The following is a 15909-nucleotide window of genomic DNA, read 5'->3' as shown; positions in this document are numbered from 1 at the left end:
CACCATAGATTATACACAAGCCACAGACTATATCTACTACTCAGTTACAACTCGGATTAAATAAAAAACACATTCATCCATCCTGGGTTTGTGAATTCGTTTTATGTGCTTCAATCGCAACCACGGCGTTGAAAATCTACGCAATCAAGTTTGATCTTGTATACCTTGACGAGCCAATGCTCGTGATACAAGGATGATATGATACAGTAAGAATCATACAAGGATGAGTATTGACTCATGAATAATATACTAGGAGTTTAATTTGTCCTTCATCTGTATAGATGCCCTGTATAGCCTATCCCTATGGTGATTGGTGAGTACGTATTAATGAGTTTAACAATCATATCCCAAATAAAAATGATTTTAATATTGAAAGTCATGCCGACTCTTTTCTTAGGAGTTGCTGGGCGGTCGCTGTGGTGGTGAGCATAATATTTGCTGCGTACTTCGTGGTCACCGCGTATCGGTGGTACGCAAGGAACCCCATAGTGACGGTAAGTGTCTGTTTAAGTGCCGCAAGCTCGAAGATGTAACTTAGAAAAGTTAGACAGCAAGTAATGCAATTAATAATCGACTTCCATCGTGCGCCATCGTGTCAATTAATTATTAACTGGTTATGATTCATTAATGGAATACCTATGCATTTATAAGTATAGGCTTAGGTAGGTACATAATCTGATATTAAGTAAGTTTAATTTTATTCTAAAGTTAATGAACCGTAATAATCAATTGGAATTTTCGTGACTTTTGGTAGGAGAAGTTTAAAACTAGAGGAGTTCTAATAGTCCGATCAAGTTAGACATTGAAATAGCAAAAATTCCGGGAAAGCTGAATTTTCGTAGAGACCTTGGGTTTACCATTACAAATAAAGTGTCAAAAGACCCCATCGATCCGACGTGTGCGTCGGCATTTACTCGGGGTCAAACGTCAAAATTTTAGGTTTTTTGGATTTTTCTCAAAAACGGTAAGTTCTATCGAAAGTGCCTCAGGCCAAAGTTGTAGCTCTTAAAATTCTCTATAAAATGGTGCTTATATTTTTTTCTCTAAAACCAATAATTATTCAGATATTGCGCTTGTAAGAATTACGTTTTACATGATATCCACCCCACCTGTGAAATAGCGTACTTAGCGGGGTTTTTTTAACATGGTTTCCCTGGGGGGACTATCCCAAGAACCTTTAAGATGCTATTTTCAGGGACAATACTCATTTAATAGTATGAAGATTATTGATATTGGTTATTGAGTTCAACTGTCGTTCTAATTTTTTGTTACTTTAATCTGATTTATACTCTTCATATTCAACTTCAACAATCACGTTTTCTTCTATTTCTTTTTCTTTCTTCATCTTTTTCATCCTCTTGCTGAATGTTTAGAAATTGTTTAAATGGAGACGAATCAGTTGTCTCTTCATCAGATCATATACCTCTCTTGTATTTAATTAAACATTTGAGCAAGATAGACCTTGGCAATTGGTACACGCTGAAAACACTGTAACCCTACTTTTCTACAGCCACATTTGGTACTACGATCTTTTTAGCAATAGCAAAAAATAGTGTTAACAAGTTTTTCTCGAATGGGGGTCAGTAAAGTTTGTCTCGTTTCCAAAGTATTATTCATTAATTTTGAACCCCAGTCTTCAGGGATCAGTTGATTGCCTTGCCATGTCTGACCTGATACAAGTGTTGAATAACAGATGCCGATGTTGGAGAAGGAAAAGATAGTTATACTTGCTTTTTGTTTTATTTCACAAATGTTAAATGTCTGTACTTATCTACGCATAGATATATCTATGTATCTACGCAATAATTTTTGGAGCTCCATAAATAGTAAGAAGCCGAATTCCCTTCGTAATTCGATTATTGCTTGAGGTGAAGAAACAATTCTTCAGTTCTTCGGCGTGTACCAATTACCAAGGTTGCTCAAATGGTCAAATAAATATAAGAGAGGAAGATTCATGTGATTTTGATGACAGAGACAACTAATTCATCTTCGTATGAACAATTTCTAGACATTCAGCAAGAGGAGGGAGAAGACGACGAAGAATAAATCGAAGAAAACATGATTATTTAAGTGGAGTATGAATCAAATTTTTTGAATATGATAGAACTCTTGGTGGTTCGACTCCGGCGGCACCACCGCCACACCTATTTCTGCCTCATAACAGCAGTGTTAAGCGCTGCTGTGTTCTGGTTTGAAGGGTGTGGTAAGGGAGACATACTTTTCCGAGACGTTCCAACTTAGTTAGTCCTCAGGGGTAGCGGCGCATTTGTGACCGACTTTAGGTAGGAATATCTAATCCTATCTGGGGTTAATTATACATATCCATGGGCGGCAGTAGCCACTTACCATAAGGTGGACTGCATGCTTGTCTGCTACTCCAATATTATAAAAAAATATATTAGAGTAACAAAGAAATTAGAACGACAGTTGAACTCAATAACCAATATTAATATTCTTCATACTATTACTACATCCTAAATAAGTATTGTTGCTGGAAATAACATCATAAAGGTTCGTGGAATGGTCCTCCCAGGGAAACCACGTTAAAAAAAACGCGCTGAGTATCCTATTTCACAGGTGGTGTGGAAATATGTGCATATCGTGTAATCGTAATTCTTACAAGCGCAATATCTGAATAATGATAGGTTCTAGAGAAAAAAAATATAAGGACTATTTTGTAGAGAATTTTAAGAGCTACAACTTGGTCCTAGGTACTTTTTCGAAAATTCAAAGAACCTAAAATTTTGACATTTGACCTCGAATACCTGCCGACGCACACTTCGGACCGATGGAGACTTTTGACACTTTATTTGTAATGGTAAACCCAAGGTCTCTACAAAAATTTGGCTTCCCGGATTTTTTGCTATTTGACCACTATTTTTATGTCTAACTTGACCGGGCTATAAATCCAATCTGTAGTGTCGAAGTTATGTGAGTTATAAAAATTAATTATCACTTGCTTTAATCGAGAAAGGAAATATGCTTGAAAAACGTTGTTGTTCTCTATTTCTTTATCAAGTCTATAAACAGATAAGCTTGAGTAGTAAGGTGGGATCAGGATGTTGTTAAAACTTGCCACCGACCAAGCAGTTCACCTCATAATAAGTAGTCAATGCTACCCGTTGACACCTTAGACATAGCTCCATATACAGGTAGAACGAGAAGAAACATTTGAACCTGGTCGTAAGCCTAAGGACTAAGACGGTCTAAGTCTAAGACTAATAAGTTGGCATTCACAGCCTTTAAAATGTAGGTGCTTAGTGCAAATCTTCGACACCATAGTAACTATAAAGCTACATTTAAATTCAATGTAATATGAAGACATTTAAAAATTTGAAGATTGAAAATTGCCAAATATCACTTGGTAATTTTCAAGGACGATAATTCTATCTAGAGGCATAAAATCATCTCCCTGGCAAGTGTAATTGTATTACAATCTCGACACTAACGAACTTGTGTGGAACGCTCGTGGTTGGCGCTTTTAACGAAATTCCGATGCCCTCCGTACGTGTGATCCCTTAAGTACAGTCAGCTCCGAAAGTAGATGAACATATTAAGGTTTCAAAAAGACCTATACACCCTAGTGTCCATAAGTAGCTGAATACTGGCACCTTAATTAGGATGAACGTCGTAAATTTTCAAAAGTAGCTGAATAATGACGTATCATATTAGACGTTAGCTATTTTTGCACATTCAGTGTTCAGCAATTTTTAAAGCGTTGGTGTTCATCTAATTTTGTTGCTAGGGGTGTTCAACTATTTATAAAAGCTTGGGTGTATACCTAGGTATTTATGAAACCTTATTCTGTTCATCTACTATTGAAGCTGACTGTACATGCATCCGATGAACCTAATTAGATATCCCGTATTAATAACTTTCTAGTATCGCTTGTTATTATTAATCAATCTCTTCTGTTTATACCTACCAAAATCAAAATTTGACAATGTCTAGTATGAAGAAATTGTCGAATAAGTTTGATTATTTACAGGCGTATGAAGTAATTGTCAAATGTCGATTTTGAGTAGGCATAACATTAGATAGATTGATTAATAATGACGGGCGTTATGTGATTAGAACAATTTGTACCTAAAAGGGGTACCTTTGCAGGTCTTTTTTCAAATAAGTTTCCATTAACTAGTGTTTATGTAGTGGTATGATACGAGTATCTTCGCATTTTGCCATTTTCTTACTCCATCACGTTTTTGCGACTGGAAAGTGGGTTTCGTCTTTAGTTTCCATTTTCTGCTCACTGGTTACTTATTGCTGCCAAGGGCGTCGCCAGCCGGTCAATGCAGGGAGGCCAGCTGGTGTATGGAACGGTGTATTTTTATGTCTATAAGATATCTTCCCCTTTTAATGCCAAACGGTAAAAATCAGTATAAGACGAGTATTAATCTACCTGGAGTGGGAGCTGCTCAACCCTGTCCACCCTTTGGCGATATTCTTAATCAATCTAACTCCCGAAAAACAGCGAAGTCTATCATCCATACTGAAAGTAGCGTGATTACTGGGTGATAATTGGTTAATGAAGTCCCATGCTATTCGTACCTACCTAGATACATGCCCCAAATTAGTCGAAGTCCTTAAGAACTAAGTCTAAGACCTATTTCTGCCTCATAACAGTGGCGTTAAACGATGCTGTGTTCTTGTTTGAAGGGTGTGGTAAGGGAGACATACATTTCCGAGGCGTTCCAGCTTAGTCCTCAGGGTTAGCGGCACATCTGTGGCCGACCTCAGGAATATCTAATCCTGTCCTTGGGCGGCAGTAGCCACTTACCATCAGGTGGACTGCATGCCCGTCTGCTACTCCTATATATTATATAAAAAACGTCGTCTAGAGGCCATTGTTAGCTCTTAGGACCAAATCGGAATGCCTCGTGACAGTTAGTACTTATATTGTAATGTACTAATTTACTAAGTAATTCCCAAGTATTTGCCCGGTTATAAAATGTATTACAAAAATCATAAGCCATGAACCAAATAACTCTAAAAGGAAGACGGCTTCAAAAAGAAAATCCAATTTTCCTCTTTCCCCGTCCTTATTGTTGATGGTAATAAATTTATTTATACATACTTTACGATAGAGTGACACAGCGTTGTTGGAGCCAAAAAAGAATATAAAGAAAATTATTGCGTAACTTTTGACCGAAGATGTGCAGGTTTCCTCGCGAAGTGTTCCTTCACCGTTGTAGCGAGTTATGATGAGTTTTTAATACGCACATAATTTTAATTAATGAGTTGTACCTGCCTGGGTTTCGAGCCACGGACCCCTCTATTGGGAGGTTGCGTAACCATTATCACTTCTTGCTAAGATTTTACGTAAACTTATTAAAAGCCCCTTATCTTTATATCTTATCTGTATATTTATATCCTTATTTTGTTTCAGGTCATAGAAAGCACTCAAGGAGCCATATGGGATGTTCCATTCCCAGCTGTCACGATATGCGACTTAAATGTTGTGTCGCGGAGGGCTGCCCGAGCATTGGCCGATACAGTGTTAGTATCCTTTTATTCTACTCAGACAAGGGTAGGTACGTGACCAGGGACCCCGACATATGAAGGCATAAAAGTCAGTAAGTATATTGAATTAAATGTCACGTTAAGATTTAGGTTCATTTCTACCTCTCCACCCCTAGGTCTCCACCAGAGCTTGTAGTCCACCTGATGGTAAGTGGTCATTACCGCGCATGGGTATCTGTAGCGAATTCCATAGAACAGGGCATCTGCCTAAAGTCAATCACAGATGGGTTATTATTCTTGAGGACGAAGATGATCAACTAATGTAAGTTATCTAATATTCGGAGTTTCTCATTGAGGTCATGTGCGTTTCCATGCTTCGGAGGTATGGGTTGGTCCTGGCATTTCTGCATCTTATCCTATCTGGGGTTGATTACAGATGTCCATGGGCGGCAGTAGCTACTTATCATCAGGTGGACTGTATGCTCGTCTGCTACTCCTATATTATATATAAAAAAAAATATTATAAAAAATAAATCTCAAAGGTATGTGAAGTCTACGAATACGCACTTGGCCAGCGCGGTAGACTATGGCCTAAACCTTCTCATTATGAGAGGAGACCCGCGCCCAGCAGTGGGACAATAATGGGTTGTTGATGATACAATTTACTATCTACTATAAAAAATGTTAGGTATACCTGTTTTAGATACAGTAATCTTCGGCAGTTTTCGAAATTTCAAATCTATTACAACCCTATTAAAACCCGGTTATTTATGGCTCTGTGACAACTTATTATTATGAGCGACATATACCGGGGATAGGGAAACCGTTCGAGTAAAATAATTCATATTCCCTAAAATATCGTTCCCTTGAAATGACACGAATAATGTATTTTTGTTTCTTAACGAAAACAATGTTATTTACTGCTTCGTAAGGGTTTATGCGAGTATATTTTAGATCTGTGATTTTAAATAATATGTATGAATATGAGTTTAGGAATTTTGGGAATTTATGAGTTTAAGGTTCGTATTTACGTTTGCATGCATTCTCGAAGGTATGCATGTAATTACATTCATATAGCATAAATTTATATAGACATCGAATTCAGTGCAAAGTACTGCTTTCTTTCAACATGTTATACGTGTCTTTAAGCGGCAGTCAACATTTTCTTAAAAGCAATAGATATGTTTCTACCAGGGAGGTATCACCATCACACCCACTGACTTATATATGAGGCGACTAACTTAACACCCAAGACAAGCAATAGCTTTATCAGGTGCCTACAACCATCAGGGCAAGCTTAATTGCAATTCTAAAAGAAACGTACTAAGACAACACAAATAGTATCAAATAAAACAATAAATAACAAGTTTTTTGCAGGACTCTACCGGCGAATGTCACTGCAGATAATGTTTTCGAGACCCTTCGCTGGGTGCCTCTATTACATTCCTCCACCTTAGCTGATGCGGATCAGAAAAGGGACCTCCGGATTCTGCAAGACATCCTCGATCTCAACAACATATCAATAGAATCGCTTTTGAAACAAGTAAGTGGAAGCTAGTAAAACTATGGCGTTTCGAGTTTTTGCGAGGATTCCGTGTTTTCAGCAGTTATTGAATCATATGCTTATTGACGCTAGAGGGGTATAGGGAAGCTTCTTTTTCGAAATGTAACAGTACGGTTATAGGAAAATTTGAGCCTCGCACACTTCTTTGATTAAATCGAATGTAACATAACGTAACATGATATAACATAATATTCCGGAGCCTGTAGTGGAAATTAAATGTTACATGCAATAATTAAACAACTAAGTTAATTATAAGTAATTCGGGTGTCGTATACGCTCGGTGATGGACGCAAACGCAGCGCTTACGAATATACTTATTTTGTATTTGCGATTTGCGCTGCGATCGCGAGCAACTCATAGCCAACGAGGTGTTGGCGTTTATATAGCACGCCATCAACACCATGGATGAAGTCAGCATCATCCAGATATGTACGACCAATTATCGTGAAAAACGCTAAGTTTCTAAAACATTTTATTTTGTATCTCTCGTACACATACTAATCTGTTATATTTTTACATATAAGTTACGCTTTATTACATTTACGACACAATTTTGACTCCAAAATGTTTGGAGTACCTAGTTAAAATTAGTTTTACAATACGGAGGTAATTAAGGGAGTAAATCAGATTATATTAAAAGAGGTTATAGTTTAAAGAACTATAACAATAACTAATCCGGTGAACATGTTAGTTTTGAGGCGAGAGCTTCCAATGTGAATCATACACACGCGAGACCTCGATTTTCCGATATAATTATTACATTAGAAATTAATTGGGCTGGATCTTTGGATTGAAGTATAAACGCTATAAACGTTTCGCATCTCTAGGGGATCCGTACTCAACAGGGAAAAAATAAGTTTCAATGAATTTCCCATTCTTCTTTTCCACAGTTATCCCCAGCGTCATCTTGCAGCAACCTGGTGCAACGCTGCATGTGGAAGAACACGATCTACCGCTGCGAGCAGCTGTTCGAACAGATCTTCACTCTCATCAGCCTCTGTTGCACCTTCAACTACTACGGCGTGGACGCTCTCGAGAATGATAAGACGTAATATGCTTATTCTTTCATATTTAGGATAAAAAGATACATTTTGAAACTGAGTGTGTTTAAGGACACAGATCTTCTCAAAAATATGACGAGTTAAGACCAAGCTTGGTAGATTTGAACTCACATTATTAAGAATATTATAGAGATTTCTCAAACATGTAGGTTTTCTTACGCCCTTCCGAAACGACCATCAGGAATCATAACTCACTATTGCCCCGTATAGAACCCTAGCGTTAGCGTTTCTTATATTGAGGCAAAACTTTAGGGTTTCTTGTACTGTTGTACTATAGATATAAAAGCATTTACATCAAAATAACCCGAGAAATGTTTTTCTTTTTCACATAAGGAACACATAGTCCTAAATATTTTAACATGTGAAAAATATTTTCTTAACACTCATCTACATTAACGCCACTTTCGCGTCCCGTGTCGTTTACGCTCGTATTATTTATAACTTTATGTCTACACTGTTTCTCTTTACTTGTCATTTCCAATCATGTTTTGAATGTATTCTTATATTTTTATTATACTTCTTCGTGAGGCATTTGCGAAAATGATGAAAGTGATTTAAAGAAACTGATATAAAAAAATTCCAAAATTAAGTTGGTTAATAAAATGCTAAGATTTGCTGTATTTTTTTTCGTATGATACATTAGGATACGTTACATTATATGTCCGGTCGTATTATTTTGTACCGATGATTTCGTAATAGTTTCACTTCGTGCGTATTAGGGGTCGCAAACCGGTATTCGAGATTTTGAAAATGAATGAATGAATGAATATTAATGTATTTTTTTTCGTATACCTATGATACTGATGATATGATACGTATGATCCATTAGGATACGTTACGTTATATGTCGGGTAATATTATTTTGTACCGATGATTTCGTGATAGTTTCACATCGTGCATATGCACATATTCATACATGCACTTTTTAAATTAAACATGGCTTAATATTATAACTTCTTATTTGCATACATAGGTCCACATATGCTTTCGTATGATTATTGTCCTAAATCTGTTACTCTTTGTGACCATATTCGTTTATTGATTGATTCCTAATTATCCGGTGATAGTCTAGTGGTTGAAACTTTACCGCTCGATCGAGGGGTACGAAGTTCGAATTCCAGGAACGATTCTTTGGTTTTTATCCAGTCCAGCGCGGTGGATTATGACCTAATCCTTCTCATTCTGCGAGGAGACCCGTGCCCAGCAGTGGGACTGTAATGACTTGACGATGAGGCAATTTTGAAAAAACATATTTTCTTTTTAGAAACAGCGAGCTTCTTCGCATGGAGTACCCAAGACGAGTGGCGTCGTGTGGCTACCAGACCGCACTTACCGTGTTGCTGAATACCGATCCTGATGACTACTACAGCTCTACTGTAGCTTCTCAAGGATCCTTGGTACTATTATATACATATGTGACAGCCAATTAGCCACTTATCAGCCTAGCTACCTAAATGATATTTGATCGTAGTGACTTATACGATATTAAATGTAGTGGCTAACAGTTTCTTAGGCCATTCATATAAAAGTTGGCTGCAACATATATATTTTTTTCACAAAATTGAAATGCAAGAAAGTTTTCGTGATGGTAAGTGGTCATTGTCGCATAGGTATGGACATCTGTAACCAACACCATAAAGAAAACGTTTTATTTGAAGTCAATCATAGATGCATTGCACTCAGGAGTACTGAGGATTAAGATGTTCAACTTGTAAACTAATTCAGCAAGAATCAACAACCTACGCAGAACTGTTTCAGGCTAAAAATAGGTGTGGCTGTGGCATCTCTCCGATCGAACTATATCGTTTCTGTATGTATGTAATATATTTTTACAAGATTTTACTTTTTTTTTTTGATACCTAACAAAACCAACATACCAAGATGAAAATAAACGGGTATAATAGAAAAATGTAATGTTATCTGAGTTGAAGATTCTCCTCGATTTTGGTTCCTGAATTAGGTTCTGTATGTTTTGTAGTCTCAATTCGTAGGAAATAATAGTGAATATGTATTTTCAAATTGGAAATAACTTCACTGCAGCGTAGATTTTTTTTGTTGTGACGTAATGTTACTTGTTACTGACTAGCTGACCTGGCAAACTTTGTACCGCCTCAAAATCTATTTATCAAATATATTTCATATAAAATATAGCCTATGTTACTCGTGGATAATGTAGCTTTCGAATGGTGAAACAATTTTTAAAATCGGTCCAGTAGTTTTTGGGCCTATTCATTACAATCAAACAAACAAAGTTTTCCTCTTTATAATATTAGTATAGATTATATAGTCTTTTTGTAAATATAGATTGTATTGTATACTATTGTATTTGTATTTTTTAGGTGTTCGTAGACAACGCATACAATATTCCTGACCTTGATTCGCCTGTGCGGTTAGTGAACCCAGCGACCGAGGTTCTGATCGCTCTATCTCCTGAGGGAACCTACACCACGTCCGGGATCAAGTCCTTTAGACCAGACCAGCGTCAATGCTATTATAGTAATGAGGTAAATGTTTGAAGTAAACATTTTTTGGGTAACTAATGTCTTATAATGCGGACGGCAGTGGTAGCCTTGTGGTTGAACCTCGGCCTCTCGATCGAGGGGACTGAGGTTCGAATCCCAACCAGAAACCTCTGATTTTTTCTACGTTCTTTCTTCTTCGTCGTTTTCTTCATTTCTGAAAGTCGTGCTCGTTCTGGTAATCCACTGTGGATGATCTGACGATCTGTTTCCATGCTACCCCGTCTTCAGGTTGTCTGAGAGCAGTTGTTACTGGAAGTCCCATCTATTCTTTTATGGAGTCAGACCATCGGCTGGGTGATCGGCCTCTAGGTCTTCTGCCGTCTACCTTGCTCACCACAACCAGCTTATTTTTTACTTTACTTTAAGTGCGTACATATTACACATTTAGTACCACTTGCTTTAACGCTGAAAAAATATCGTGAGGGAACCCGCATACCTGAGAGACCTTAAAAAAGTTCTCAAAGCTATTTGAAGTAGAAATAAGCACTCGGCCAGCGGCCATAACTGTCTGACGCGCAAAGGTTTCTGGATTCCATCCCCTGACATCGGAATGATGAATTTGAATATACCCTTAGTAAGAGATATTACGTGTACTCGAAAATGTTCAACGTTTACGAATTCGCTCATACATCGCCCTCGTGGACAGGAATCTAATCTATATCGGAACTAAAATTTCGTATTAAGAGTTTTAAAACACTGAATAGTCACTTGTAACGACATTTAATTGTACAAATATAAACTCAATGCATTTGTTTATACATTTTTAATTTAATTTTGATAGCGTTATTGTTTCTTTTTTAAACTTAGAATGCGGAATTCTAGTTCCGATACTTTCTTCGAGCAAACGTAAAAAACTCATACTAAGGGTACTGTTCTGGCTGTTTGTGTCTGTCCATTGCACACACGACTTGGGGAATCATAGTGTGGGGCTGAAGTGTAGAAGTGTCTTCTCACTGTAGCTCCTTACCGAGGTACTACCTATATTTTACTAGTAGGTTATGTACCTATATTATATATTAGTTAAACTATACTTTACAGTTATGTATATTTATAAATGTCAATTTGTATAATTCGCACAAAGAACTTTTCAGTGTAGGTTTTTTCGCCATATTTTATTTATCCTTATAGCGAGTGATAATAAATTTCTAATAACCACATAACTTTAGAAAAACAGAGGGAGGTGTCTGGGAACTGAACCTTGGATCTTCCGATTGAGAGGACGTGTTTCAACCACTCAGCTACTTATGACTTGGCTGACTATATATGAGCTTAGACTAATCATATCATAAATTATCGCACAATTGAGATATTTTATTAGATAACGGTCCTGGTCAGAAGGTTGTGTGGTCATATCGCGTCGGGGTCCCCCGTGACGGGTACTCGGGATTTTTTTTTATAATATAGGAGTAGCAGACGAGCATACAGTCCACCTGATGGTACGCTATTGCCGCCCATGGACATCTGTAATCAACCCCAGATAGGATTAGATATTCTCACCTGAGGTTGGCCACAGATTCGCCGCTACTCCTGAGTACTAAGCAGGAACGCCTCGGAAATGTATGTCCTTACCACACCCTTCAAACCAGAACACAGCAGCGCCTAACACTGCTGTTATTAGGCAGAAATAGGTGTGGCGGTGGTGCCGCCGGAGTGGAACCACAAAGGGTTCTACCACCTTCATGAACGATATACGGTATATATACGGGATATACGGTGTTTTAATTTCTTTACAGACTAAAATGTGCCTATAGATGAATTTTATATATTTTTAATATCAATTATTTATAATATTGCGATTATATCGATTATCTCGTAATCAGTAAATTGAAATTCATATTTATATTGGTGGAAGCAAAATAAATTGTTTATAGGCATTTTAATATATGTCCTCGGATAAGTACGAATATCTTTTACCAGGAAATGATATCCCCATTCGTATCGCTGATCGTATCTGGTGTAGATTAACATATTTATATGTTATGCTCGCAAGATGTATTATCTCAAGGCTCTAGGGTAAATCGGGCAATTGTGCCCCACCATTCGAAAAATTCAAATAATAAACAGTATCATTTTAAAAATCTTTATTAATGTGAATAGTCTTAACCTCTGAATCAATTTGCATAACAAAAACCAATAAAAACATCTTAAATATAATTAAAGCAGCTGATATCAACATTTATTTAAAAACCTATGGTGGGGCACATTTCACGGATACATCAGTCATATGTGCCCCACTAAAGTCTCTCATTTCCTAGACTTTTTTCCTTTCCCTTTTCCTTTATTTTTGCCACCACACATGTTGCAATCTTCATGGAACCAGCCAGAACACTGTAAACACTGAATCCAGTCAGTTTTCTTCTTCTTATGGTAGTAAGACTCGAGACATTCTACACAAGTGTTATCGTTTTCATCAGAACATTCATCACTATGTTCACTGAGCTGTAACTCTTTTTCACTTTCCGACGATGACGCTACTTCTGAAATATTCTTCTTCCGTTTTGATGGTGCCGTGGTCAAGTTTCTCTATTGCGATTTCTTTTTTTCTTCAAAAAGTTTTTGAGTAGCTAAATTACTTTCTAATGTGAAAACCTTACATTTTGTTTTGTAATTTCTGATGTAATGGACGGTAATGGACTCACTACTTGCAAGGTCTTGGGTGGTGTTTCTTTTTCTGGGAAAACAGAAGCCTGTGCAATATTTTCATTCTGATTCAATAATGATGTAGAAGTACTCGGCTGCGACTGCAGATTATTATCATTATTAATAATTGACTTTCACTTCCATTTTCTTGCTTTTGACATCTTCTATTGCTTTTATCATATTTTCTTCCGTCCATTTTCTTGGGTCTGCTGCCTTTTCCTTTCCCATTTCCTGAAATATAATAATTGATCAGTAATAATTAAAAATAATGTTATGAAAGGAATACACATATGGGGCACATTACCCGAAACTAATCAGGGCACATTAGCCAAATTATCGGGGTAATGTGCCCCACTTAAGATCTATTATTTTTTTTGTCTAAAACGGAACGTAATTGTAGGCATACAAAAGTTCAAAGAGGTTATTTTAGGAAAAAAACTTTAAAAACAGAAAAAAATATGAAGAAAATACATTTACTTTATCTTATAAGAGGTACAAAACAAATTCAGACTAGTATACTTACTTTTCATTCGCTTTTTCCCACTTAAAACAAATAATAACTGGCGCGGTGTTATTTACAGAGCCGCCATACTTGTATCACTGACCTTTTCGGGTCATATCACCGCCAAATTCAAAATGCATCCGTAACTTTTGCGAGTAGGGCACGTTATCGACTGGGGCACGTATGCCTGGTTTACCCTATAGGCAGTTATTATTTTTTATATTTTTTTGTTTTTGTTGCATAATTTCGTTGTCACGTGTCGTAAAATAAAAAAAAGGTTTTTGTGTTTTTTAATTGTCGTCACTACTACTATATAAAAGATATTAACTATGGATGGATTCGAAGGATAAAAGAGTAACCTTTGAGCCCAGTCCGCAGTACGTTCTAGGTCTGAGAGAATTACGTAGAAGACTTTTGTCGACTTATTTTCTGGGCGGCAATATGTAATCGCCACCAATGTGTGTGGAACACTGATCATTGCATTTTTCGGGAGAGGTTGGCATCTACCATTCCTAGCGCCAATACGGTATATCAAAAATGCATTCCAATGATTTTGGAAAGCATAGTGACGTCCATGGGCAAAGGCCATTTTCTTTCGCCTGATGAGTGGAACCCACGCCCGCGACTGTTTAATTGTAGTACATATGGACTGTTAACATCCTCAAAGGCCCGCATGTTTAAAAGGGTTCTTCCCTATCGGTATAGGTATCTGGTCTATAATATCTCAGAACACAGGGAATCCTTATTTTTTTCATTCATACTTGCAATTTTTTTCAGATTCAACTCGGTAATTTCCGCCGATACTCCTTCCACAACTGCATGGCTTATCAGAAGATTGAAATAATACGTCAGATGTGCGATTGTGTGCCGTTCTTCTTTCCTATGAAAGGTAATATTAATCTTATTTATATCGAACTACTAATTAATCTTCCATTTTTATTATGTTGGCAACTAAGTTTCCATCATCTTTAAATTTGAATACATATATAACACATCACAAATTTTATTTTTGTGACCTATTGTTTTAAGTCATTAGAAAGGCAACGTTTTGTTTTCCAGGAAATCAAGTATGATTTTTTATTTCTTTCGAGTTGACAATTAGGTATAATGTTTTTTCGAGCCAAAATGAGCTTCATATAAATATGAAAGTCATAATAAAAATAAAGTTTAACGTTGAAACGATGTACATAATAGTAGGGAGAAGGATTACAATATATAAAAAATAGCGAAAGCTTAGTTGCCATCTATATAGTGATTTATTCCACCGAAACGGCAGTACGTACTGTTTCATCTGGGGTCGTGGGTGCCAAGAGTGGGAGCTCGAACCGCCTGGCCAGCGACCCTGGGAAGGACGGCGGTATGTGTGGTCGCATACCGTCGTGCATCAGACGGAGTGGCGAGCAGCACTCTCACCTGGGCGGAGCCCGACGGGGCAACGCGCTAAGAGGACTCCGGTTGCGTTCCGTTGGAGATCCCGGAGCCCTCTACGCAGCGCTGAGGACGGCCACAGGGGGGGTTTTAGTGCGGTAAGAGTCCCACATAACCCTGCGTCGCTCCCAAGGCATCGGGTACCATTTGAAGGTTTCCCCCTCGTCAACAAAAAAAAAAGTACTGTTTCATGCTAGAAATAGGTGGTATTTAAACCTTTCAGTTAATATTCACACCACATCTACATTCCATTAGAATAATTTGTTAATTGTAAAATTCAGACATGTTATTAAACCTAATTGAAATTATTTACATTGTCCAATAAAATTTATTTACCGCGTACTAATTAGATTATATAGTAAGTATTTATTTAATGCATACGAAGATTATAATCGGACAAATGATACAGGTATTAGTTATTACTCGATAATGAAGAAGTTCCTTATAAGTTATCATTTGTAATTATACTAATTATATATATTCTTCTATTCCGGTTCCGTACCACCAAAGTTTCATTGTCGTTTTTTATTTTTATTATTTGCTGTTATAACAACCATCATTAGAAATTTCCTGTTTGAATTTGAAATGTCTGTCAACGGACAGACAGGGGAGGCTTAGTAATATGGTTCCGTTCTTCCCCTTTATTAAAGATTATTAAAGATTGGCGATAATACCTTATACAGTAGTTGAAATTTTATTACTTAAATTTTGTTTAATAATTACCTTTAGGAT

At 37.0% G+C, this 15909-nt stretch overlaps 1 protein-coding gene across 1 annotated transcript in view; it reads left to right on the top strand.

Annotated features, from left to right (window-relative positions):
• LOC140743272 (sodium channel protein Nach) overlaps window positions 1-15909 on the top strand; it is a 29139-nt gene that overhangs the window by 4776 nt on the left and 8454 nt on the right. Inside the window, exons 2-8 of the mRNA XM_073074433.1 lie at window positions 398-494; window positions 5387-5496; window positions 6838-7003; window positions 7915-8072; window positions 9356-9482; window positions 10425-10589; window positions 14527-14638. Coding sequence (XP_072930534.1) covers window positions 398-494; window positions 5387-5496; window positions 6838-7003; window positions 7915-8072; window positions 9356-9482; window positions 10425-10589; window positions 14527-14638 — 935 coding nt within the window. The remainder of the gene's footprint in view (window positions 1-397; window positions 495-5386; window positions 5497-6837; window positions 7004-7914; window positions 8073-9355; window positions 9483-10424; window positions 10590-14526; window positions 14639-15909) is intronic.

Source organism: Epargyreus clarus, unplaced genomic scaffold (assembly GCF_041222505.1).
Source record: "Epargyreus clarus isolate Ecla_fem2 unplaced genomic scaffold, WU_Ecla_fem_2.2 ptg000007l, whole genome shotgun sequence".
Lineage (NCBI taxonomy): Eukaryota > Metazoa > Arthropoda > Insecta > Lepidoptera > Hesperiidae > Epargyreus > Epargyreus clarus.
The sequence above is the reverse complement of the archived record's forward strand: the minus strand, read 5'-3'. Positions and strand labels throughout refer to the sequence as shown.